Source organism: Salminus brasiliensis, chromosome 23 (assembly GCF_030463535.1).
Source record: "Salminus brasiliensis chromosome 23, fSalBra1.hap2, whole genome shotgun sequence".
NCBI lineage: Eukaryota > Metazoa > Chordata > Actinopteri > Characiformes > Bryconidae > Salminus > Salminus brasiliensis.
The window spans coordinates 27191910-27219424 of NC_132900.1; the positions used below are offsets into that span (position 1 = coordinate 27191910).

Consider the following 27515-nt stretch of genomic DNA (forward strand, 5'->3'; position numbering starts at 1 on the left):
TTGAGTGATGCCTGCAACGATTCATAGAGGAAGTCTGATTACTCTTTGACAAGTGATGATGATTAGACAGTTAGCCTGTTAAACTTTCTAATCTCTGCATACAGAGGTGAAAAATCAAGCCTTCATTAATCCCGGACCCACTGAAAACTTTACACACAGTACAAAAACATTCAAAACTCTGTTAACAGCCTGTAGATTAAAGATTAATAATAATCTGTATTTAGTTATATTTAAACTAACTACATGAAGTTAAGCAAGTTCATATTTTATTCGAGCGTAACTTTAGGAAACGTGGCGAACGCCGCGATTCAGTTCAAGCGTGTGCTTGTGAACCGGTTGGTCAGATTCACAGAAAGGAATCGGTTCAGAAGGAGCGATTCGTTGACAAGTCGCTAGGAGAGCTCGAGACTCTGCCTCTCCCAAACAGTTCGTCTCGCGCATCCAACGTATTCGCATCCGCAGCTCGGAGTAACGGTCGGCAGCTCGACGCTGAGGTAAGTCTGTGCTTCGCTGTGTTTCAGCTCTGGCTTTTACTCACTTTCTCTGTTTTATGTTCTAAGTTTTTCTGTTTTAAATGAACAACTTTAGCGAAATAAATGTCGATTTTCTTCACCGTGTCGGAAAATATCACTTTATTGGCCAGTCCGAGACGCCTCAGGTTAACGGCTGTGCGTGATACTGAGGTAAACGGCAAACGGTCACTTTCGCTTGCTAGCTTGCTAGATACCAAACGGGGGAAAGAACACATATGATTTAGCTAGCTATATATAAACATTATAAATGTTTTTAAAACTATTAAATGTCTGTATTTCGTCGTATTAGGCTAGTTAGCTAACGTCACTACTCAGAAGTTGGAGCTAGTAGCTATGTGTGCAGTCTGCGGTATAACGGCTCGCGCGTGCAGCTGTTTACTTGTTTACGCCGCTTTACGAGTTTTATACATTTAGCTTAACTTAACTTAAAAAAGTCATTTGCCCACTAATGTTATCTAACTAGATAGCTATCTAGCTACCACCTAAAAGTTTAAAGCTGACTGTGGATCAACTGAGGCAACAGTTCCCCTGATGAGGAATAGAGAGAAAAAAGAGAGTCAGCACATCTCTAATCTTCCTCATTTCATACAGAAACTCATGCTTGGTGGGGTATTATGGAGCTAGCTATCATCATTGCTCCAGGGCTGGCTATACTAGCTATAGCTATACATTATCATACATGCTTGCTAAGAAATGCATGTGCAGGGTGACTTTAGTCAGAGGAGGAATCTGACTGCACGCCCATGCCTGGCTGTGTCTACATATGAGGACCCTGGCTGTTTCAGGCCTGGGATGCTCATGGTCACACGTTTTTTTAAAATAGAGACATGCACAAAGAAATAAATGATAGAAAGGTTTATTTCTGGAAGTGATTGCTGGTATTTATCCAAAAAAAAAAAAGAAGAAGAAGGGGGGGGGGGGGGGGTAATTGGATTACTAGATAGCTAGCCAACTATCAACCAGTGGTTTTGGAGGTGAGCTTGTATGGCTAGTATTGACTGTTGAGTTGTGTGTCTGGCCTATAATCCATATTAGTCAACTTTTAGGCCCCAGTAACGCACATTCCTCTAAAATTGTCTTATAAGAATACGTCAGATCCTTTCCTAAAGCATTTATGGGGTTTAGGCCCATCACTGAGGTCTTAAGTCGACTAATACTTCACAAGCTGTTCACATACAATGTCGCTGGTAGAATAACTACACTTAAAAAACACAGTGCATATAAAACAGTGCTTAACTGACATCATAAAATGCTTATATTCTGCATCGCTGCTGTCCAATCATTTTTTTTGCCGCTGTCAATTAGTTGTTTGAACCCTGTAGCTTTTGGATGAATTGTGGATGAATAGACCATTAGAAATGCTCGAAATTATTTGGAATAAACTCTTTTTTTTACGTTAAGGTCGCTTTTGTCTTCTCCTGTAAAGTCACTGTCATTGGACAGTTTTTGATATATATTGATTCCAATCTATCTGCATTTTATATTTATATATATATATATATATATATATATATATATATATATATATATATATATATATAAAATGCAGATAGATCTGGGATCACCTAAACTTTCTGCGCTAATGGATTAATAGAGTAAATACATCAGCAAGTTTTAAACAACCTGTCAATGTTATGTTTACAATATCATGGCACAGCCCTAATGATTCCAATAAACAAATAAAGGCAAAAAGCAAATATTCCCACAAGAGCAAAACACTTCTGTTTTAAGTTTGGAAGCTCATAGTTGGACCTTAATGATCTCTGACATTTTTAAACGGCGGCTTAATAAAAACAGGCCATCTTTTCCCCCTCTCACTTTGGAATGTTAAATTGACGTGACATTTTGTGTAACGTTTTGATTTACTATTTTAATAAAATTGGACAATGCATTCATCATTTTTTTTGTGATGTACTTACATTGACCAGTGGTGGCGGCACTGAATGCTCTCTTGCCACTCCTGGACAAGCTTAACTTTAAAACCACAGCTCTGCATTTCTCGATTTCCAAAGTAACATTCCTTCCCTTGTGTGGGTAAACAAATAGTTTAGTCATTTTATTGTTTTTGTTGTTGTCTGAACAGTTCAATCGTCCAAGCTGAAAGGATGACTGTATGCAAATGCCATGTGTACTTTTGTATGCTAATTAGATCAGTGCCCGCTGTCACCTGACATGACAATGGCCCGTAGTCAGCTGCGTTTGCTGCTGGAGATGGAGCTGGATAACATTGATTAGCAGACGCCTGTAATTAATTTCACCCCAGAGTGATTTATGAAGCCGCGTGGAGTGCCATTACGTCACTAATGGAATTTTTCACGGCTATCGCAATGTCAAAGAAGAGCACTTTGAGATAGCAACAGCCCAGCTGCCACAAACGCAGGCAGCCATTTCAAACCGCTGCTTTAAGGATAAGGGGAGGCCTAAAGCTTTAGTCCTGTATTTACAGGTCCCTGCAGTTCCTTTATCTATCGCTAGGTAAACACAAGCACTATTAGAGCCGTAAAAACAGGCCTTGTGAAAGGGTGTTGTCGCTGGCTAAATCTGTACTGTTCGTTGTAAGTAAACATTTACGAGTTATTTATAAATAAGAACATTAATCTGTTACTGTGTGATGGGGAGTGAGAATCCGGCAGATTGAACAGCTGTAGTTGATAGAAAGCAAGTATCATTTGACGTGTTTGGTATTTCTTCAATTATTTTAACCAATTACATCTAACTTACCTTACCATAAAATAATTGACCACAGTGCTTTTTATCAGCTTGTATTAGAATGACAGGAAGTTAACACTCATTGGTCCCCTTTATTGAGAATTTCCCCACTGCGGGACTAATAAAGGACTATCTTATCTTATCTTATAGCAAATGTGTTTTGTCAATTTAAGCTTTAACGTTATTCAATTTTTTATTATTTACAAATATTATTTATTGCTTGGCTTGCATTTAGATATGTATTTTTTAGATAGATACAATACAATCAGCATGCAGAGAATAACAGCAGCTTTATGCCCTTTTGTTATACCTGTAAGTAGACTCCATAAGCTATAAAACTATGACTTTTACACCCTGTAGTGCAATTAATGTTAAATAGGAGTTCTTGCAACCTGTAACTTAATATAAATAGGTTTCTATTAAACGTGCTATTTAGGTATTGAAGGCGCTGTTCATGACTAGAGCCATCTGAGATGTGCATAATACAAATATAGGTATAAAATGCTGGCTTTACAGTGACATTGTCCTTGTTACAAGCGGTTAGTTTAAAGCGTAGATTGATTTAAGCTTAATCAGTTACCTAGATTAAAGCCTTTATCACAACAAACCTGCCTATGTATTCCCACCTAGCGTATAGTGAAGGAAGTGCAGGGGCCTGTGACTATGGGACTGAAGCTGCTGGCTTTGAGCAGGACTGCAGAAATCCCATATTGTCTTCTAGAGCTGAAGTCAAAAGATTCACAGAAAAACTCTTTAGTATTTTGGTATGTTGGTGTGTCCAGATTTGGAAACAATGGGTGTGCATGTCCAAATTTCTTTTTAAAAAAGTATGCGTACTGTTGTTATACCATCTGTTGTTTTTTTCTCAATCTTGTTTGTGGAACATGGTGCTGTCTTTATTTGTTTAGATTCTGGCATTGTTCAGTGATGTACCAAATAATTGGATTTCATAAGTGGATAAGTTGGATTTTCATAAACAGGCTTGCATACAGTTGGCCTGTTATTGGTTTCAGCACACTAAAACCCGCTTATGGGTCTTTTAGGATGGTTTATTAGTATTATCCTAATGAACAGAAATGTAATGTTATGAACATAGAAAGAGCATATGCCAAAGCACTGGTCTAACTTTTAGAAACATGTCAGATATGGGCCTTAGTTCTTTTATCCCCATCGTCCCTATAGGAGAAATAGTCACAGAGTCTGAAGGCTTTGGACGCTCTCCATACTGCTCACATCAGACAGTGACTGAGATGACAGGGCAGATCACAGAGATGGAGGGAGAATTTGGGGGGCTTGGAAATATGGCATCGATGATGAAAAACAAACTTAAAACGGAATCCTAAATGCACAATGAGTATTTCTGCCATTCAGGGCCTGTGCATTAGAATAAGTAAGGACCGGTCTGCTCTCTTTGTGAATTGTGCGGCGTGTGCAGATGGAATACTGATCGTACAGACATCTTGCTACCAGTTAGGCTATGTCAGAAGATTTTCAGTGTCTCTGTCAGCGTTTAAGTGATTTATTCACTGAGCAAATGGCGAAGGTGACCTCCAGTGATCTCAGTTTTGCATAGTAATCGCCACAACCCTGCCGTCGAAGGTCGACCACTGATTAAGCACCATATTGTCCCGGCTATTCTGTGAGTGTGAACCACAGTGTGATTCTATCGTTCGTGCACAGACGGACTGTGAATTTTCACACCGTAAAGCACAGAGGAAACCCCTTTCTATCCAGATTATCAACAGAGCCACCTTGATCTTGTCACTTCAAGATTGAAGACACTGGCCTGTAGAACCGACTTTCTCCTCACAGATGGTTTGATTTATGGTAGGACGGACTTGTGAATGTGTAACAGCACTGAACGAACCCATGCTCATGTGCAGTTACAGGGTAAAACAGAGCACCTGTTTCTCTTGGGCATTCAGGACTTCATTAATCTCCTCAAACCATGTACTACTTAGACTTGCTGGGCTATGTTAATCAAATACCTTGATGTTTCTGAATATATCACAGTATCAGATGCTATCGCATATTTAGGTTTTTATTAATAATGACCCAATGCTGCCTGAGTACTACTACTCTTCCTTCTACTTCAAGGTTTTATAGTTATAAATGAATGTGGTTTTTTTTTTGTTGTTTTTTTTCGTTGAATTGTGCTTCTTCATTACAGCCATTGCTGGCATAGATGTGGAAATGCACACACACAACTTGTCTAGTCTCTGTAGAGATGTTTTGCCTATAGAATAGGATTCTCTGGAGCAGATAAACAATTAGCACCATGCCTAATGCTAGGTAAGTGTCAAATTCTGGGTACCCTAAGTTAATTGCACAAAACTAAATACAAATTGTTTGGCAAATGGTATTGTATTGTGTATATATAAAATGCTTATAATGCTTAATGTGTATATGGCTAAAACTAAGGCAATAACACAACGTGTCAGTATCATGGTATATCAGTATAGACAATCTAGCACCCAGCGTTGCTGAGAGTCCCCTCGTTCTCGCATGTTCGCCATTTTTAGAATTACAGATCACTATCAGGATTGCCAGAAAGGCCTGGCTATAGGATTAATCATATCCGAAATTGCTGCAGGAATTGCAGTGCACTCTGTATTAATTTCTTCAACCCCTGGTGGTATGGTATAATTTCCATGTCTTATTATCTCACCACTGATAATATTGGTAATAGAGCCCATTGAGAACGCCTGCGAATAATGACTCCCACAGCTGGAGTCAAAAATCACCTTTGGTTCTAAATTCAGGCAAATGGTCTTGTCTTCTGTATTCAGTAAAAACTGATAACGGCCTAATGTTGTTAACTTGGGTTGCTCCCCTGTTGTCTTTGTTCTTTCAATCGATTATTCTCTCTTACTTCACAAGTCAATCCGAACTGAGAGCAGATCAGTAGACATAAATTACTCCGTAGCAAAGCTTGCCAGGTCTGTTTTACAAGAGTGACACGTCACCCAGATGTGCAGACTGCTTCATAAAACTACTGGATGATGTTAATGCTGGGAACAGACAGTCTTCAGAAGGTGTTTACAAAACAAAATCATTCTTTTTACCTCCAGTATTATCTGTTTTTCTGGTATTGACCTAATGCTAATACTGGATATTGAATAGGCGTCTTCTTTTTGAATACATATAGTAGAACGCTTTTGGGTACCAAGTGCACTCCACTTATTTTCTATCAATGAAGAAGTCATCACATCGAGAATGGCTCGCTAAGCCAAATGTCCATTCGCTGGAGAATTGCTGCTGCAGTAGAGTGTGGCCGCTGAAAGGTCATGTGCTCCAGCCGCAGACAGCAGTGAATTCGACCAGGGTGTTGAGATTTCTGTATGGTTCTTGCACGTCATGTGGTAGTCTAGCGCAGACCCTTATGGAAAGAACAAACCTATTTCTTTTGTACAAGAGCAGCAAGACAAGTACAGACTAATAATCTGACAAGCTCAGGGCCAGAAAGTTCAGCTCTCCTACAGCACATTAAGGCTGCACAGTATGGACGAGCTGAGGAAAGGCGAGCAAAGAGGCAATCCGTTTAATCAGTATCTTTTAACCTTTCCTTTCTCTATATGCCTGGAACAGCCCATCATATTTGAATTCTAGGAATTTCCTAGATGCTGCCAAAGGCTTTCATTTATTTATAGCTGTAGAGCTTTAGGGTTTTCAATTCTATTTCTGTGGTTGTTAATGTCAATAAATGTCATTATCGATTAATTTGTTGATACATGTTTTTCCCCTCTCTCTCACTCTTTGTTGTGGAGCTTAAACTCTAATACCAGCAAAGGAGCAGAATCAAAATGTCAGACGATGTTGTGATTGCAATCAAGATGACTTGGCGTGACCTTTTAAAATGAAAGCATTGTTACCGTGATTGTAAAAAGAAAAAGCTGTTCAAAGCTAGGGTTGCTGCCATAAAAACACATACTGAGTTATTACTTAGAGTGGATGCTTTTCATTTGGCTACCCGGCATTTAAATCTTTCCTCTATAAACAGAAACGTATTCTGAGGCCGTGATAGTTATGGAGCTGCCAGTCTGAAGTGCTAGTCTGCTGTTATTACCTAAGTGAAGTGCCAAAGTTCCAAGACGGGTTTGAGTCTGCGGATGAGTTAATGGTGCTGTCAGGCTGTTAAACGCCTTGAGGGAACAACACACAATAAATATCAACACTGATGCGCGAAAAAAAGTTCACCCTGACTTTGACTACAGCAACAACAACTCTATTAGCAGGGTGTGCTCCTGATTTGCGTGTTTGTCAGTGAGGTGGAAGTGACAGGCAAACAAACACGCGTGCACATACACACACCCTCACATACAGAGAGGTGCATTTGCATTGCAATGGGGGACCGCATTCCACTGCTCGACCACAATGCTGAGGGGAAGCTGCTGACCCGAAAGCTCCCGCAGAGTTTTTTTACACAGCAGCCGAAAGCTTCAGTTCTCACGCCGTCTTCTCCTCCCCTTCACACAGGGAACCCCAAACAAACACCCCACAATAAAGCCGCTGGATAACAGAGGGAACTCGCCAATGGGACTGTAAACGACAGTGCCACACACAAACACACTCACACACACATACTCACTCAGGTTAACAGGTGCTTTGTGCTTCCTATTTGAATAGTCTGCATGGATAGACAATAGAGAGTCAAGCTGCAGTGAGTTGCCGGCCGCGGTTGAGTCCCCCCATGAGCAAATGAATGGCGCACACCTGAATGGGGTCTTCAGGAGCATTGGATTTTAGCACGTATGGCTGAATTGCTTTGTTTAATTCACTAAGCAGCCTTCCAGTCAAGACAGCCGTGCCTTGAAAAGCTCGCATTTTTACGCCTCCGTCGAGGCCGAGCACAAGAAGCAGAGTCATTGGCACAGCATTGCTTCCAGACCACATTATGGCCTCTCGCATTACGTAATTAAGAGGTCCCATCTGGTCTGGGCAACGCTCCCTGACACTAATTGTGTTGGTGCACATGGCCATCCCATTGAGCAAAAAAAAAAAAGGAAAGAAACTTCAACATTTGAATCCATTATCTCCTCCTGTTGAGATTAAGGCGCACATGTTGCAGAAGAGATTAGTAGGGGAGGCTTGGGGGACACTTGTGTCTGGTAGGGGCCTAGGCTGCGGGATTAAGCCTTGTATGGTGTGGCAGCCCTCCACATTAAGCACCAGCAGCCACTGAGTCACATGCTGCAGGCTTCTTCCACTTCGCTGTGCTCCAACAAGTGGTCATAAGAAAAGAATTATCACTTACTGCTATGTTCAAGTGCATGATGCGTAGCTTATGGTTATGTCTGTCTGGTGAACCGAGGTCGGTTGTGTTTTCAAACGTGACCAGAAGCATCTTCCAGACACTTCTGGTCTTTCTTGCGTCTCTATTCAAGGGACATAATTGCATACGGACTGGCTCTCGACGGGTATAAATAGCCATGGAAAATGGACCAATATGGAAAAATTATGACTGAGATGAATGAATCAATCATCATTCTCCAGGAGCATTGCGGGAGAAGTGATACCTTAGCATCCTAACCCAGCTGTCTAGACAGCCCTTTTCCCCCCAAACAGACGGATCAATAGGTATTGATTACCCACCATGCCCTGGGGAATGACACGGATTGGCTGCTTGGCCAGCTAGTCCGCAGAATGGAAACAGGATCAGCTCTGATCAGCTCCAGTGTGCCACCCGGACTCAATTTGCCTTCACCTGATCCTTGCTTTGCCTCTCCAGCCTCGCCACTTGGCATTGAGAGAGGGCCGACCGCAATCCAACATGGCATGTGTCTCCTTCCATTTTGCGCAAGTGAGATGAGAGAGTTCACTTGCACTGTTTTCATTTCCAGAGCTCACTGATGCAGCTAGAGGACGAGAGCTGCTCCACCGATCCCCTAATAGAGCACCAATGGTGTTGAGGGGGGACAGAAAAAGATGTCCGTATATCAATTCAGGGTAATCAAACATTTATTCAGCCACCGCTATCCTAAGCGGCATTATCATGTAAGATCAGCATGCAAAACATGACTGGCCTATTCAAAAGTGTGGGAGCCGGGTATATCTCATTAATGGGCAGTGGTCCAGTGCCTTATTCATTATATGGGAGAACTGGGAGACAGTGTATTGGTGTAAGCTGGCTATGCCTTGCTCTCCGCTCTGCTGCGCCGTACTTCCTGCAGCAGGACTTGTTACCTGTCGCCTCCCGTGGCTGACATTCTTCTTCTCTCGCTCCTAATTGCCCCTGCGGGACTCATCAGGAGTGCTGTGCTGTCTGCTGTGTGGCAGGGCTATCAGCAAGGGCCACGCTTAGAGCCTCCGCCTCGCTCACACACACTCACACACCCACACACACACACACGTAGGCTCACCAGCTCCCCTCATCCCACCAGCTCCCCATGTCCTCCACAGGTGTCGCTGCACCCCCACTCCCTCCATCCCTCCTGCCTGTCAGTCCTCGTGTACCCTCCCCACTTCGTCTCGCCCGCTCCCAAGAGACTCTGAGGAGACTGTGTCTTTGAGAAGGAATAAAAACAAGGCATTTTTTAAAGAAAAAGAGAACAGCTGATGTCTCAAGGTCAAACGACATGCTAAGTTCTTAGAATCAGAGACACTTGATAGGCCACCTTAGCTAATTATTCGATGTCTTTGCTGTGGTAACATGTTTCCTGTTGTTCACGACAGAGTACTAATTTATGAGGCTTTTTGTAAAAACATAATTGTGTTGGTCTGAAGAAACAACATTCAGACACTTCTGTTCCGTTTTCTATTATATTTTCACTAGTTTTACTGTATAATTTGTTTGAATGAGCTGATGACATCTACATTAGGGATGCACTGATGCCATTTTTCCCTTCCAGTACTGATACCTAATGCTCAAGTATAGGCTGATATTTATAACGGCTCAATGTAACCTAACTACTCCTACTGTTTTAATCCTGATATTTATACCATTCCACATCCCATAGCCATTTGTAGGTCATCAAACCCATTAAAATACTGGCAGTATTATTACTGATGCTGTATTTAAGAGCCTTTTGTGCAACACCTTCTTCATCTTCTTCTATACATTTCCATGTTTATCATTTCATATGTGCAAAACCATAAACACCCTGCTTCATTATGGCATCAGCATGTGTCCCTAAAATGATGGACAGTATCAGTGTCAAGGTGTCATGTTGAGTTTTCCAGACTATGCGGTTGTATTTGCAGACAGCAGGCCGACCTGCTTTGCCTCGCATCGGGTCCGGGAATTCATAAATAAACGCGGGAGACATTTTGTGGTGGAAGCTGTGTCTGTTCACTCGGCCACACCATGTAACAAAACCGCTTTAGATCCAGCTGACTTCCCCCGGCAGGACTGTGTCAGGGGATTTGCCAGGTCATAGAGCTGTGCGAAATGGCTCCCTGAGTTTGACTAATGTGCTCCAGGAGCCCTTTTTCTGGAGTTTGGACTCCAGAAATCTATAAAGACCAGCCACCATAAACTAGAATTGTGAGACATGAGAGAGCCGTCATCTCCTTTTTCTTACTTTATTATTTGTGCACGCACACACACAACCGCACACATATACATTATGAAGGTCCCATGGTACATTCAAGCTCATTGAGTTTGACAGCAAATCAATATGACCCAGTATCTATTGTTGCCTTATTCAATTAAGCCAATTCATAAAGCGGAGCGAAATGGAAAGCTCAACAGAACCTACATCAGAATGGCAGCAGCATTTAGGCTAAAGTACATACCTATGATGAAATCTAGCAGTTCTTATATGCCTTTTCAGCCGAATCAGTGGTCCTTAAGCATCACGCTCGCTCACACAGGCGCGTTGACCCGCTGCCTTTTTTTGTATAGATGAAGATGTGCATGCAAATGTCACTGGCAATATTGTAAATCAAAAATTGAAGGCACTTAAATGCAATTCATAAAAAGCAATGGCTGTCTCTCCTACCTTCCCAGTCCAGTGCAATTACATTTGCAGTCTACTCTATAAAGAGTAAAAGGGAGGAAAGCTAGGCACTGGGCTGCAGACAAGCCTTAAGATTGATGTGGAAACAGAAAATGGGGTGATTGCTGATTATTATGTGGTGGCAGGATGCTTTTGTCTCTCTGGCTTTCATTTGGAGGGTCAGCGCAGTGGGACCATGCTATTCTCTCCAGGCCAACTGATGAAACCGTCCACACATTACCAGTAAACATCTGAGTGTCCAAGTGAGCTTTTTATTCGTCCTCTTTTTTTTTTCTTAACTCTATTGCTACATAAGTGTTTTGGTCTTTTAAGCAGGGCAGTTAGAGTGGACTTGCATTGATTAATTGACAATAGATTTGGGAGAGCCATTGGCATTTTCTGCAGTATTTTTGGAGTTTAATGGTTTGCTGTAGACAGGGAGAAAGAGAGAGAGAGAGAGAGAGAGAGAGAGAGAGAGAGAGCTTATCTGAGTTTCATCGTGCTTGTGCTAAACGGGCTCCTGCAGAACAGCGCTGGTCTAAGCCTCCACTTTCCACTTCACGCTCACTAAATCGTGGGACACCAATTATATAGATATCAGAGCCTGAGTCGCTCAGAAGTCCTGCAGAATTGCCATCATATATATTTTAAGAGATATCTTTTAATTAGCAGATGGTTGTCATGATACAGTTGCCTCTAATTAAAAAAGAAGAACGATTCGCAGTAGCTGTTAACTAATACAATCTGAATCTGAAGCATCCACCCAATTAATGACTTAGTTTCTCTGTCTTTACAGGTACAGTGTGCCCAACACCAGCTGCCAGCTGAGAGGACTATGAGGGTGGCAGACGCCTCCGCAAGACAAGTCTTTAACCTAGGCAGATAGGACCAAAGACAGCTGCGGGCTACCCTGAGATCAGACAGCATGAGGACTTGGACCGTGTGCCTCTTATGGGTGTGGGTGGCCCAGAGCGTGGACGCCATGGCACTTTTAAAAGGGACAGTTGGAGAAGAAGGAGCAAGAGTAACACAGAAAGAGAGAGACACTCTGAGACGTTCCAAGAGAGGCTGGATGTGGAAGCAGTTCTTTCTCCAGGAGGAATACACTGGCACAGATTATCAGTACATTGGCAAGGTAGGAAGCCATTCTATTTGCTTAAATGCACCGGTAAAAAAAAGATGCTGCATTAAATTCACTTGATTTAAACAACCGACCCCCACAGGTACAGCATTTTCATTTGAATAAAACACTATTCTAAAGCTTAATTGTACAGCTTGTATAAATTGTATTGTAATTTGTTTTGTTTTTTTAAGAGAATGAAATTGTTGTTCTTAGCAGCACCAATTAAAGCATTGTCAAAACATACAAAATATCTAGACAAAAACTGTTATGAAGAATTTCTCCAAGCTTGGCATTGCGCAAGTGCAATATAAAGATCAATATGTAGTATGTAAGAACAGTTAGGCTGTAATGAATGACTTCAACTCAAAGCTACAAATGGTTGAAACGACCCGGAAAGTATAAACTTATTAATAACACACCTAGGTCTTGGTTTTTCCATTGTTATGTCAATATCGTATTTTCCATCTTGTCTACGTAGGATCAGAATAATAATAAGTCAGTTGAATGCTGGAACAGTTTCATCATCTTTCCTCATGCCCTCTCTCAGCTGTTGTCTCTTAATAACTAGCTATACAGAAGATGAAAAGCGTGGGCATGGAGATGGTAGTGTTCTCCAGCATGGCTCCTGCCAGGTCGGAGATAAGGACTAAGGAGAAAACGGGGGCCTTAGCTTTCTCACTGTGCTGCCCACCCTCAGAGGCGGAAGGGTCTGGACAAAGGATCAAAGATTAGAATATATGATAAGAAAAAGAAACTCTGCACAGTTGCTTAGTGTTTCCGTGTTTTGCGAAGGGTCAGCACACACTGGAGGATTCATGTAGGGTGCTAGGAGCACAGAATTTGCACAACCTCCATCCCTGATGTGAGCCCAAGCTGTAAAAGAGACTGTAGAGTAGGGTTGTGAACATTCTCTGGGAAAAAAAGGGCTGTGAAAGGCTTTTTGGTGGGGTTGTGGAGTTATGGATGCACCTTGGAAACCCTTTTTGCCTTCCCATCAGTTTTGTGAATCTCTGCAGTCTAAAGAAAGAGTGCAGAGGAGGATGCATGCGGAAAGTCTCCGAAGGATTTTAAAGCAAAGGGCTATTGTGTTCGAATGAGCGTTAGTTTTCCAAAAAAAATGATTTTTAACATGCTCTCTACAAAATGTTCTAATTTCCAAATTCTAAGAGCAGGTGTGGCTCAAAAACATTCCAAAACAAAGACTTGAACAAAGAAACCCACTCAAACTGTGAACATAATGCAGATTAAGTTCCTCTTTTCTTCATCAGGGGTCCTTGTTTAAAGTAATCAGATCAACACCTAGCCATTTTAAAGTGAAATTTTCACCCACCCCCTTACTCAAAATGACATACTGAATGTCATCTGTCTGTGGTGGTAAGATCTGTTTCAAACATGTCTCTCTTGGGATGTAAAGGATGGCACTCTTTGATTTTGCTCATGATAGTCTGACAAAACTCCCCATCCACATAGAGATAGCAGGTGGGGATGGCTCTTTGTAATGAATATGTATTTTCCCTGATTGCACATTTGATGTTTTTACTTTCATGTGATAAGCAATCAGAATTCAATTTTGTCAGGGCTCATCTTCACATATTGGCATCACAGTACCTGCAGATAGTTAACTTTTTCCCCCTAGTTCTCACAAAAACAACCACTGCCGAATAAACAGCTCAGGACTACTGAATGTAATACATAGTTTATCTGATGAATCACTTGAATGCCCCTCCCTCCACAGCTTCACTCTGATATGGATCGAGGAGATGGCACAGTGATGTATGTCCTCACGGGCGAAGGAGCCGGGACGATCTTTGTGATAGATGCAAACTCCGGCGATCTGCATGCCACCAGGAGTCTGGACAGAGAGGAGAAGCCATACTACACTCTCCGTGCCCAGGCTGTCAACAAGAAGAACGGCCACCCCTTGGAACCGGAGACAGAGTTCATTGTTAAACTACACGACATCAACGACAACGAGCCAAAGTTTGAGAAAGAGGTGTACATGGCCAGCGTCCCTGAGAGGTCACACATTGGTATGATATGCTCAACTCTAATGTATTCATGTAGGGAGGTCTTGTAAACAGCATTATTGGTTTGAATGGCCACACTCGCCGTTACAGCAAGTCCATGTTGTAATGGTTTTGCTGTTCGCTCTTAGTATCAGAAGATTCCTTCCTTCTAGACCAATCAATGAGCCTTTGAGTCCAACTAAAAGAGTTTATGCAACTGCTTTATTAGATAACAGGTCCCAGTATATGCATTTGAGTCATTTGAAACTTTAATGCTTGTTTTTTTCCTCTTCTTCTCAGGCACCTCTGTTATTCAGGTCACTGCACAGGACGCAGATGATGAAATGTTTGGCATGAGTGCAAAACTGGTCTACAGCATCAGCCAGGGTCACCCATACTTCTCGGTGGAGTCAAATACAGGTCAGACTGTCCAAACGGATACGTTAGATCATTATTACAGATAGAGAGAGAGAGAGAGACAGAGAATTACGATACACACATTCACAGAAAAGCAAAACACAGGGAGAAAGAATTAAAGGATAGAGCAAAAAAGAGCACATCAGTAATGTGGAAGGCTGGCATTATGGCCCTCCCGCCTGAGCATTTCAACCAACTCACACAGTTAGTTTAATCATTCTAATGTGCACCCTGGAACATCTCCAGCGGAGGTCTTTGTTTAAACAAAAGCGAAATTGAAACACAAAAGCTCCTATGGCAGATTACCATCCAGCTTAACACTGATAGGGGTTAGCCCAGATGTGACATGGATGATGATGTCCATGCCACATCAGAGTACATAAAGTCCTAAAAGAGCTTTCAGCTGAAAAAAGGGATATTCTCCAGAGTTCAGGGTTAATCTGGGAATGTTTGTGCCATTCAATGAAAAAAAGGCAAAGCCTAGACACCACGCTATATGAATTACTGGATTTGCCTTTTGCCGTTTTCTGTGCTCATGTAGATATACAGTAAGACAGAACAGTTATGAGACATAGCAGATGCACTGTTCTAACGCCCATCTGTGCCAGCTTTATGACCATTTGCTGTCCTTCTTGTCAAATGCTGCTCTCTGTGATTTACAGTATTACTACAAGTGTGTTATTATATTGCCGGTAAGAAAGGAAGTTGGTTTTGAAATAGTTAGTGTTAGGGTAATAAAGAATACCCTGGGCTGTCATGAGAAAGGTGTGGGTTGAAAGAAGTTATGAAGTCCTTATACTTCAACCAAGTTCATGCACCTCCTGCAGCTGTATTTCTGTAGTGACCACTTACGCCCATTTTAACCTCTGATGCAAAATAAGGGAGGGTGTGTATGCATGCAATAAGATCCATGCTGTTCCAACACTGCAAGGTTGTTTGCTGCTACTGAAAGCCCCTGTTATATTTCCCCGGAGCATCATGGAACTACGATACTCGTCATATGGTAGAGCGAGTGCTGCTTTAAACTGTCTCAATAGCATATAACGTGTTGCAGAGCTATTTTTTAACAGAACACAGCCCTGTGTAGTTAATGATCGTCATGTAGCAGAGTAGAATGTTTTTCAGAAAATACAGCCCACTGTAGTTCATCTCTCTGAGTGAGGAGCTGACTTCATCCCTGTGCAGATATTGGCGAAACAATCAGTCAAAAAAAAAAAACTCACAAACCTCTTTCTACTTCCTTCAGGCATAATCCGGACAGCCCTGGGGCCCTCGGACATGGACAGGGAGCAGAGGGAGCATTACCAGGTGGTGATTGAAGCCAAGGACATGGCAGGCCAGAGGGGCGGCTTAACTGGCTCCACTACAGTCAATATCACCCTCACCGATGTGAATGATAACCCCCCTCAATTCTCGCAAAGTAAGGCTGCAGTAGACACCAGTAATAAAGAACTACAGATGAGGCTGTCTTTACTGACACATTGCCCATTGGTTTTTGCTTTAGACCATGAATTTTCAGTCAGTCTACTCTTTTCTAAATTGATAGTTATGGGGACATTGACTACTCTGAATGCTTACTGGCATGATGTTGTAATACAAATGTAATACGGGTTAAACTCAGTGAGTCTTATTTATTAGATCTTTCAGATCCAGACTTCTGGTTCAGGTTTTAGGTCGATGCTTGGTCAGAAACAACAGCGTATATCACTGGCAGTTGCAGAAATAAGGCATGTATATATTGTTCATGACAAAGTATGTATATATTTGCTCAGTGCCACAGAGGGACAATCTTGCAGTGGGGCGCCATCATAGCCATGCCATGAGTGCATGAGGTCTGTGTGGTAATCCTGATTAAAATGGACAGATCATTCTTTAGTGCCTTTACTTCAACCCCCCTCTCATGCCTCTGTCTTTTTCTGCATGCCAATTGGGAACGCTGTATGTGATGTTTGTCAGAACAGAACTATTTCTGAGAAGAGTGGCCTAATTAACGTATCATATGTAATAGTCTGTAATATTTTTTTCAACCTGAAATTGACACATAAATGACATAAGAAGTTCCTTTTTTCATCTCAGAAAGTTAGGAAATGCTTGTAGACGTTGTCTTTAGAACAATATAATTTAAGAGCACACAGTCAAGTACACCACTGTGAGAGCTGCTACTCCTGTGAAATATCCAGGTTACAGAATGGCTAAGATGTGCGAACTCTTCCCATCAGGTGTCTACCAGTTCAGCATCCCTGAAATGACCGAGGCCGGGGCAGTGGTGGGCCGAGTCCAAGCCGTGGATGCTGACATCGGCCGAAACGCTGAGATGCTCTTCACTGTGACCAGCGGGGATGGCCTGGATGCGTTCGATATAACAACGGATAGAAACACCCAGGAAGGCATTCTCACTGTCAAGAAGGTAAAGATTTCACGCACCTGCCACGCGTGCAAACCTGAATATGGCACAGTCTCATTAGAGGCATTCATGCTGTGAAATAATGATTTACCTCAGCTTGGTTACTTGAGTTTGGCTCAACAGGGAAATGAGCATGTGTGGTCCCCCCACACTGCTCCTGCATATTGTGATGAGCACACAATGTGGGCACGTTGTTTATCTCTTGATCACATTCTGCCGGCAGCCTCTCGACTATGAGAAAAAGAAGTCGTACACACTGCAGATCCAGGTACGCAACACCTACCCGGACCCGCGATTCGTCAGTCTGGATGCCAAAGACACAGCCACGGTCAGGGTCGACGTGAAGGATGTGGACGAGCCTCCTCGCTTCGAGCGTTCCAGCTACATCCTGGAGGTGAAAGAAGACGCAGCAGTTGGTACCGCTATCGGCTCCGTCAGCGCTGTGGACCCTGACGCTCGCCGCAGCCCAGTCAAGTAAGCAGCTCATGCTATAGGATGCTATCAAATTACCTGGCCCTCAGAACACTGAAGTGTTCCAGCTTAGTACACGACCACACTGTTTCATTAATGAGCTCTCATCTTTGAGAAGGAAGGAGTCTAATTAGTGAAATCAGGTGGTGGTGGGCACAGTTGGAACAAAAGCAAATATCTGCAATTATTTATCTGCACTCATTTAACCTCTTTGTGGAGCTTTTTAAGCTGCATTTGCTGTATGGATGGATGTACTTCACTGATTGTGAAGAGGAAACCAGAGTGCATTTGCAGAATGTCATGTTTGTTATTATATATATTTGTTAATATTGTTTAGGCTCTATAACCTTCTTTGGGCCGTGCTGTAAAGCATAGTAATACATTTCCACAGTACCGTATGAGCCAGACAACTCAATTTGAGACTGCAAGATGTTCTAGCATCCATCTTCACTGATTCAGCTGACCTTCCAAGTGTAGAACTCCAGTTTGGGCTTCAAACAGTTGTAGACATGAACTGAGACAATCCTTCCATGTTGTGCACTCTTTTAATTCAAAACGTCCCTCGATTGCAAGTTCTCATTGAGATAATGGTAATAAGCTTCCATTATGAGAATAAATGAGTGTATTATCACTGTCCAGAGCCTCCAGATGATAAAGCTGATGCACTGGGCTCACCACACCGCTACAATAAACGGTCCCTTTTTTTCCCTCTCCCCTCCGGAGACCACAGTAAATAAGAGCAAAAAGAAGAAGTGCAATTAAAGAGCCTCGGCAGACAGGGAGCAGGACTTCAGGGCTGGTAATTATCAGAGACATCAGGGCCAGTGTGCACGAGCAAGCGTGGTCCTGCTGAACATCAGGAGGATAATTAGCAAATTGAACAGTCCCCCTGAATGATTGCGTCTGAAGGAGCAATATTGTGGGCTTCCAGTTGAACAAGAACAAATGGGCACAGGGCATGAGCGGGCTTCAGGCTCCATGTTTGTAATCAGTTCTGCTCCGCAAGGTGTCACCGATTCCTGTGTCCTCTGTGCAGCGGCCCCCTGTTTGGCATCAAACGTAAGATTACTTTGTAGAAAGCATCATTCTTTGTTTAACATGCATCACACACAGCAACATCGCAGCATGCTTAGTAGGTTATTGATTTAAGGAATGGTGTCATTTCCAGGTACACAATTGATCGCCACACGGACGTGGACCGGATCTTTAACGTGCACGCTGGAAACGGGTCTATATTCTTGAAGAATCCTCTCGATCGCGAGAACCTTGCATGGCACAACATCTCTGTGATTGCTGCAGAGTTCAGTAAGTCATGTACACACTGAGCAAACATGTTGATCACAGTTTATTCCTGAGATTTCCCAGTATTAATCCATTTCTGGGAAGTCGACAAAAACACATTCGGCACAGATCCATGCCTATGCCGTAAATTCTGGCTTCTTGTGAGTCAAATCTGATTAAGATTGTTTTGAGATTATTCCAAAATCCTACACACCACAGCTATGCATTACTGGCTGACTAGAGTATGTATCTCTGCCTGTCAGATTTTCTGATACTTTATATGTACTATATGAATGGTCTAATACATATTATAACTCATGATAAGATTCAATCCAACTTTAATATTCCTGGTTTTGACTGATTAAAATGGCATTTGGGTTGCATTTAGCTACAAGAGTGTTAGTGAGGTCAGGATGTTGTATGATCACCACCCCAACCCATCCCAAAAGTAGTGGATCAAACACCATCATTCCAGGGAACACAGTTCCACTGCTCCACAGCACAATGCCGTTGGGCTTTATACCCTTCTAGCCTGGTTTTGACTGATTAAAATGGCATTAGCTTTATCTTGTAAACAGCTATGGTACCTTATGTGGCCATGTATAAATATTGTGATAGCATGTAAATGAAGTTAGAGCTCTCTGTGAACTGAGATTCACTATGTGGACAAAAGTACTGGGACACCTGCTCGTTCATGGTTTCTTGAAAAAAAGGTTCATCTGGCTTTTGTTGGAGTAACTGTCTCAGCTGTCCAGGGAAGGCTTTCCACTAGATTTTGGAGAATTGCTGTGAGAACTGGGTTGCATTTAGCTACAAGAGTGTTAGTGAGGTCAGTATGTTGTATGATCACCAACCCATCCCAAAAGTAGTGGATCAAACACCATCATTCCAGGGAACACAGTTCCACTGCAGCACAGCACAATGCCGTTGGGCTTTATACCCTTCTAGCCCATGCCAGGCATTAGACATGGTGCCAGTAGGTTCATGTTTATCTGCTCCAGAAAGTCCTATTTTTTTGGCAGTACTTCTCTACGGACAAGCTGTGTGTGTGTAAAAAAAATCAAACTTATTAAGTCAAGCAAGCTAGTAAACCCGCAAAAAAGTACTCAGCTTGTCTGGTTTCATCTTGCGTAGATGAAACTGCACTGGCAAAAGGAAGGACTTTTTCCTGAGACATTAGACCGTATTGAAAAGCAGCCTCCAACTACTTTTCAGAAATGAATTAGGTTTCATTTTTGTTTACAAGTGAGCAAACATACTTTCTGGTAATTAAGCTTGTTTGCTATTGACTCATTGCCTCGGACGATATGAACATCCGTTTTTCCTATATATCACCAGTGCCTCTCTTTGTCCTTGCAGATAACCCCCAGCAGATGAGTCGAGTGCCTGTGTACATTCGCGTGCTGGATGTCAATGATAACGCTCCCGCTCTGGCCTATTTTTACGAGACCTTTGTGTGCGAAAACGCTAAAGCTGGTCAGGTAAAGTCCTATTTTAATAGGCTCTAACACTTTTTTCCTGGGGACACCTTGTCAATTTAGATGTGAGATAGGAAGAAATTAGATCGGCGCTGCTGTTCGCCCATTGGACTGGTGTGTCGGTTTAAAGCAGGGGCGTTTGTTGAACACTTTGTGACCTCTATGGAACTCGCCGCCTGCGGATGGAGATAGAGATCAGTGATGAGTATTTCCCCTTCGTGGATTAGACACCGGGGCCTTTTTCTGTCATGCTTGATGAGATTATATGTCGTGGCGGATGACAAGGGCTGTCACTTATCACAGGCACTTTATAATAACTGTCCACCTCTCCTTCAGTGCCTGACTCCAAATGCCTCCCCTGCTGTCCGTCATCACACAGCTTACTGACCCGCCCACCGGGTGACGTCTCTCAGAAATCCTCGTTACTGAGAGATCTGCTATCTGTCGTCCACTTTTCTAACAATCACATAGAAGAAACATTATCCAAGAGGTCTTTTAAATTGTTTGTGTACAGTAGCTTTTCTGGACTTACATAAACCAGCCTCCCTTTCCATTCATTCCTAGCCTGTTTTGTACGTACTGTATATTGAAACTAAGCTTGTAAAAAAAATCTTATTGTTTGTCTGATCATGAAAACCAATTTTCATATAATTTGCAGTCTGTTTAATTCTAATAGATAAAGAGAGGTTGGAAAATGATCATGTAAAAATGATGAATGTTTAAATTAATCTACACAAACGTAATAATAAACCTCAGGGGGAAAATAAAAAAACAACTTGAAAATGGCCACTTTGTGAATCACACAATTTGATTTAATATATAAAACACTACATTAGAATTTTACATAATTATAATGTAGTACATTATATATTTGCATAAAATAATACATGAATTGTAGTCCCCACTGCATGTATTTTATTTCATCCACTTTTATCAGGCTGGCTGTGCAGCCTAAAGGGAAGGGAAGCAGTCCAGTAACGGGAATGTTCTGGCCAGTTGCTATGCCTGACAGGCAGGCTAAACACCAGAGGACTGCTGATTAAATTTTAGACCCAGCTTACTGCTGATGTGCCCTTGAGCAAGGCATTTAACCTCAAATTGCCCTTGGTAGCCACACAAGACAACTCTGAGCTCAATCACTGAACTGCTCTGTCCTCGCCCCCAATGAGAGCTTATGTGTGTGTGTATGCGTGAGCAATAGAAGTCATTGGGAGATATTGCTGCACCTCACAGCGCTGTAAAATCTGATTTGCTCAGTTCACCCAAAAGGTTGGTGGAAAATAATTGATTTAGATCTGACATGAACTTATTTGTAGATGTTTTATTGATTAGCACAAATGACAAGACTTGACTTTGAAAGCATAGTTAGGTCTAAGATGCTAATGTTGTGAACACGTTATGAAATCACATACCCACTAATTAGTGCTATCATGCTAATTGGTTGCTGCAAGAGCTATGTCTTTAAGAATATCCCAGCTAAATTAAGGTAGCTGTTCTCCCCAAACTAAATGTAACAATTTAGAATTTAGTACATGTAAATTGGTCTTTGTTTAACAAAAACATTTTTTTTATTATTTCTCTCAGAAAATTCAAACAATAACAGCAGTGGATCCAGATGAGCCAGCGGGCGGGCAGCGGTTCTTTTTCTCTCTGGCACCGAAGAGTTCTGTGAGGGCCAACTTCTCAGTGCGAGACAATGGAGGTGAGTGGCCTCTCACAAACAATCCCCCAAAGCCAGCGTCTCAGAGTCGGCATAGAGACAGGTAGCAGGGCCGAGTCTGAGGCTCAGCTTTCCCGACCCTCGGCTTTTGCAGATTTGCACAAGCCCCGCTTACGAGGCACTCATAACCTCTGCTATATCTCAGTTTGGTTTGGTTTGCAGAGTTAGTGATGTCACACAACTCTAGCTGAGCTCTTGTGTGACTTGTGCTGAACCGGCTGCTCTTCTCTCTTTCACAGATAACACCGCCAGCATCTTTACCCGCCGAACAGGCTTCAGACGAACACAGAAGAGTGTACATCTGGTCGCTGTGGTGATCTCTGACGGGGACTTCCCCATGCAGAGCAGCACAAGTACACTGACGATTCGTGTGTGCACGTGCAGCCGTGACGGAACCATGGAGTTGTGTAACGCCGAAGCGCTGAGCGGCTCGGCTGGACTGAGCACTGGAGCTCTTGTGGCCATTCTTCTCTGCGTCCTTATCCTGCTCTGTAAGCCCCTTTGTTGATTTTGATACACTCACTCCACATTCACTCAATGGTTTTAAATTTGTTTTAATGGAATGGGAGAGAATGTAGCCCATGTGGGTAGAAACAGATGTATTTTTTATACCAGTGCTGCAACAGCACCACTGCTGGACCAAATCGAATCCAGAGTGTTTTGTGCCCCAATATGACATTTGTCCCTATTCCCCAGTGAATCATGCATGACTTTTAGGAATGCTTAACACTCTATGTACATCCATATTAATTCATATTATATATAACGAAAACGAATTTCGTTGGCTTTATTACAATAAGGAACAAAATAACAAAATATAACATGCAATCAAAGTGTAGAATATGGTGCCTCTATGATCCTAATCAACAAATTCAATTTTAGCTAATGAAAACGGGGGTTTTAGGTTTTGGTCCTGGGGGGCCGTTGTTCAACACGGTTTGATGGTTTCCCTGCTCAAACACACCCACTGAACATGGTAATTAGCAGATGAGTTAAATCAGGTGTAAGAAGCAAAATCATCAAACTGTGCTGGATTCTACTTCTCTAGGTCCAGAACTGAGGACCCCTGCCTTAAAACAGATGCTGCTGTTATATTCAGTGGCAACTCATCCACTGTTGTGAATGCATTCACTACTTGAGATCTGAAATGACTCAAAACTGAATTATAAAATTCAAATATAAACCCTAGAAAAAACATAAACCCGGGATCCTCAAATACAACCTGAAAACGTCTCTAAGTGATTTAACTGAGTTAAATCAGGTGGTTTTAGGTCCAGAATTGAGGAACCTCTTCCCATAGAACAGACATTATAAATCATTATTATCACACCATCTTGAATGCATTTATAAATTGGAAAGTAAAAATTTATATTATTTCAGTTAATATTATTTTAATTCCTTGCACATTATGTATCAGACCTTTTCATTTACATAGGCCTTCTAACATTTGCAAGACAACAGCTACATCATACAATATGTAATGACTGTAATATCATATATTTGACTGCTTATGTGACCACAGCTAACGACAGCGAGCTTATCCTTGTGCTGTGTGCTGTTGCCGTGGTAATAAAAAAATCAGACCCATCCGGGTATTCCCATGAGGTCCTCAGTCAAAATACCACCACCTCCTTGAGCAAAGTCCACTGTACAAATTGTGCTTCTATAGTCTTAGGAGTCTGATCAGTCATCACTTCCCTCTATCTGTCTGTCTGTGTTGAGTGTAAGCATTCATCCTTCAGATTCAGTTTGTCAGGGAAACCGAGGTTCTCTTCATTCTCTCACCTGTCTGCCTGTCAGCCTGGGCTTTTGTCTTCCAGAACATCAGATTAATTATTTTTCCAGTGGTCTGAAATGTGCCTGTCTGATCTGAATGCAAAATAAATTGAGCGAAGGTGGAGGGGTTGGGGGTGCTACAGGCTTAAGTGTTTGAACTGATAAATGCTGTTGTTAGCCTTTCAGTCAGGTTGTTGAATAACAAAGTATATTTTGATCCAATTTCAATTAAATCCATCTTAAATGCATTCAACAAAGGAGAAATATTATCACTTTATTTCAGAGCAGCATTTGTGCAAATTGTTGAAAAGTCTTGTGCCTACATTTAATCAAACTATTCTTAGTGGGGAGATTTGCTCTAGCACTGTGGATTCTGGGCCACTGTATTCTTGGTGATATTAAATTAGCTCCATTTTATATCAGAGCAGAGTGACATTATGAAAGAGGCTTTGGTGCATGTGTTCCCGTTTGCGAGATCTTACCTGAACAGAGTGTGCAGCTGTTCTTGTGTAGGTGACATCCCATCATCCACAGAGAGTGCATTATTGTAGAAGGATGCCATACATGCATGGAACCGTGCCTGTTCCAGAACTGTGATAAGAGATTAAATCAACTCCTAGTATTTTTTTCCCACTCTTGCTGTCTGTATTTCTCTTTTAGACAACAATGATGCTCATATCTGGCCTTCAAATCTATATCCGAAGCTTATTCGTCTAATCACTGACAGTTAATTGAACAACTGACTGGCCAGTGTGGTTTCAGAAAGGCAGAAAACCGTGCAGAGTCTTAAGGCTTAAGCAGACTGTGTTTGTCACTTCTCTATTATCTGCTCCACTCACTGTGTACCTTCCTCTCTCTTTTCAGTGATAGTGGTGTTGTTTGCTGCCCTGAAGCGGCAAAAGAAGAAAGAGCCTCTGATCATCTCCAAGGAGGATGTGAGGGACAACGTGGTCAGCTATAATGACGAAGGAGGCGGTGAGGAGGACACACAGGCTTTCGACATCGGGGCACTGCGTCACCCGGAGGCCATGGAAGAGAGCAACAAGCTGAGACGAGACATCCTCCCCTCAGAGCCGCTGTATGCCCCACCACCGCTGCGGCGGGCCACCGCCGCGCCGTCCCGTGACAATGCCGATGTTCGGGACTTCATCAACCAGCGGGTACAGGAGCACGACGGCAGCCCGACAGCGCCACCTTACGACTCGCTGGCCACCTATGCCTACGAGGGCAACGGCTCGGTGGCCGAGTCTCTGAGCTCACTGGGCTCGGCTTCGTCGGAGGGGGTGCAGGACTACAACTACCTCAGCGAGTGGGGGCCACGATTCCGCAAATTAGCTGACATGTACGGGGGCGAGGACAGCGACTGGGACTGCTAACGGACACCGCACCGTCTGGACCCACGCAAACCAGCTGCCTCTGAGGGAGGTGAAATGCACAGCTGGAGTTATTTACAAAGTGCCCTTCTCCTTTCCACCCAGCTCCGTCCAGCAGGCAGGCAAATACCCAATGGGCCCTGTTTGCTGACTGTGTTCTCTCTGCAAGGCAGATGAATTAAGACAGCACAGACGGAGTTGGAAATGACACGGAACTCTGCGCAGACTTCGCTTCTGCATAACTCTTTGGAAGGAAGGTTATCGCAGAGAGGCATATTTTCGGATAATCCGGGGTTTTTTCTTTTTCATTTTTGAAATACGTCTGGCTGCATTGCTTTTTCGTATCGCTGAAAATGTACTTTCGGAAAACGCTCACTATCTGTTTCAGACCTCCTTCCCGAGATACATTGCAAATGGCAGTTTATCAGCAGGGGCGTTGAGCGTCCGCGTCACTTGAAAAGCTTTTTTTTTTTGAAGCCAGCATGGTATGAACTGCAAGCTGGAGAGCCAGGACCAAACCCACTTACCAACGTCCCCATGAATGTGTCTGGAACTAAAGCGAAAGCAGCCTCGGTCTACTCTCCAATAGACTAGTGTGCGAAAGGCAGCTCATTATAAGATGGTATCTCTACAGGTGTTAGCGGCAGAGATCACTATTTAGCTGTTTACCATCAAACCTGTGTATTTTTGACTCTTTTTTTTCCTCCATGTGCTACAAACTACATTAATCTGTTACCACGCTCAAAGCAGACTTAGTGCTTTAGGAGTGGGGGGAGTGTTTAATGATTGGCACGGGTTTTCATCATCCACTGGAAGAAGTGCCAGAAGCTTCCAATTATCTACTCTGTCATAGGCACTAAATGTGGTTTACTTGGATTTATGCTGCATTTTGGCACACGTTTGCCTGAACTTAGCACTACCCCACATTTGTGTCTCTTCCCATGAGAAGCATATTTACAGTCACCTAATGACTTGCTAAACATTCCATACATTCGCCTCCCAACAGGAGCAGCACCCCCCCCCCCCCCAAAGATAGCCGTCAGATGCAAAATGCTCAGCCCAAACAGGAAAAGTTCAGAGACGAATATCACTACATATTGTTTCCAGTCATTTTCTTTAACAAATCCCAAGGTTAAAAGCTATAAGCTTTTTTCATGCCGATATGTTCTAATGTTGTCATTTCTCTACGATACTCTGCTCTTAAAAGAAACCATCAGCAGCCTTTGTAAGTAATAAAAAATACAGAAGATTCATTCCCTCAGTGAATGATAATCACGGCAGTCCGATGCTGAGGTATGACTGGGATGTTAAAATAAATCACCGCCCTGCTATTTTGCCCTCTGTGCCAGCCAACAAAATGAGTCTGGAATTGCATTCGGTGCCTCAGTTATCAAGGGGATGAAAAGAGGTTATTTTTAAAATATACATATGATTGAACTGGGCTACAAGCAGCGGAAAGGCAGGTAAATATTTGTGTTTTAGGTGCACGCAGCGTACAGATCTCACAACCAGTAATATTCCCGTGCTTTTCGTCGGTGACATACTGTAAATTAAAACAATAAATACTCAAAAAAAAAAAAAAAAAAAAAAAAAACAACAACGCTAACTGATGTTGTACAAATGTGGTTCTATGAAACAGTGCATTGTTTGCAGTGATATGGGAGAGTAGAAGATGTCCATGTACTACTTTGCTTTAAATCCTGTGATTCTTTTTGTACCAAATATTTATATTACATAACATGATGACTAATATTCTTGAAATGTACGTCCAATATTATCGTTTTCAGTGTTTTGGGGGTGTACAACTTTCAAAGTAAACTTGTTGCAGTTCGTATGATGTACAGATGGATTACTTTCATTACAATAAATGTTCTCTTTTACAGAAAGCCTGAGAGCCACAGGTTCATTTCTGAGAATAAACATATTCAGGTTTTGAATTTCGGTTCAGGTTTGATACAATTTCTCATTCTGAGTCTGAGATTCAATTAGATTTTGTGAAATTTAATTTGTGAATCAAATTAAACATGAAACATAATATTGTCAGCAAACGTTTCAGAACTTGATTCAATCAGGCCTGATTTACAGCCACCAACTGCGTAATTAGGAACTGTCAGCAGAATCAAGCTGAGTTCCAAGTTTTATTCTCTTCAAAACTTTGCCTAACATTTGTCAAATATGGGCTCCTCTAAGCAACTGTCTAAAGATCTGAGAACATAAGAAAGTGATGCCTACGAGACAGATAAAGGGTACAGTGTAAAAAGATAACCAAGTATTTTTAGCTTGCGGT

The 27515-nt window shown here is 42.3% G+C and overlaps 1 protein-coding gene across 1 annotated transcript; it reads left to right on the plus strand.

Annotated features, from left to right (window-relative positions):
* The first annotated feature begins 417 nt into the window (after nucleotides 1–417).
* Nucleotides 418–27080, plus strand: cdh6 (cadherin 6). Its single transcript, XM_072669383.1, has 12 exons — nucleotides 418–494; nucleotides 11976–12314; nucleotides 14038–14332; nucleotides 14609–14728; nucleotides 15972–16145; nucleotides 16945–17132; nucleotides 17353–17603; nucleotides 18769–18905; nucleotides 20241–20362; nucleotides 21944–22061; nucleotides 22319–22570; nucleotides 24720–27080. Exons 2-12 carry the CDS (start codon nucleotides 12105–12107, stop codon nucleotides 25229–25231), a joined length of 2379 nt encoding a protein of 792 aa, XP_072525484.1. The 5' UTR covers nucleotides 418–494; nucleotides 11976–12104; the 3' UTR covers nucleotides 25232–27080.
* The last annotated feature ends 435 nt before the right edge of the window (nucleotides 27081–27515 follow it).

What these genes read in the sequence shown, in the direction of transcription:
- cdh6 (XM_072669383.1), top strand. Translation starts at nt 12,105, where the DNA reads ATGAGGACTTGGACCGTGTGCCTCTTATGGGTGTGGGTGGCCCAGAGC. An exon ending in GCATTCTCACTGTCAAGAAG is followed by an intron (nt 17,133 to 17,352) that starts GTAAAGATTTCA and finishes TTCTGCCGGCAG; the next exon opens with CCTCTCGACTATGAGAAAAA. An exon ending in CTGCGTCCTTATCCTGCTCT is followed by an intron (nt 22,571 to 24,719) that starts GTAAGCCCCTTT and finishes CTCTCTTTTCAG; the next exon opens with TGATAGTGGTGTTGTTTGCT.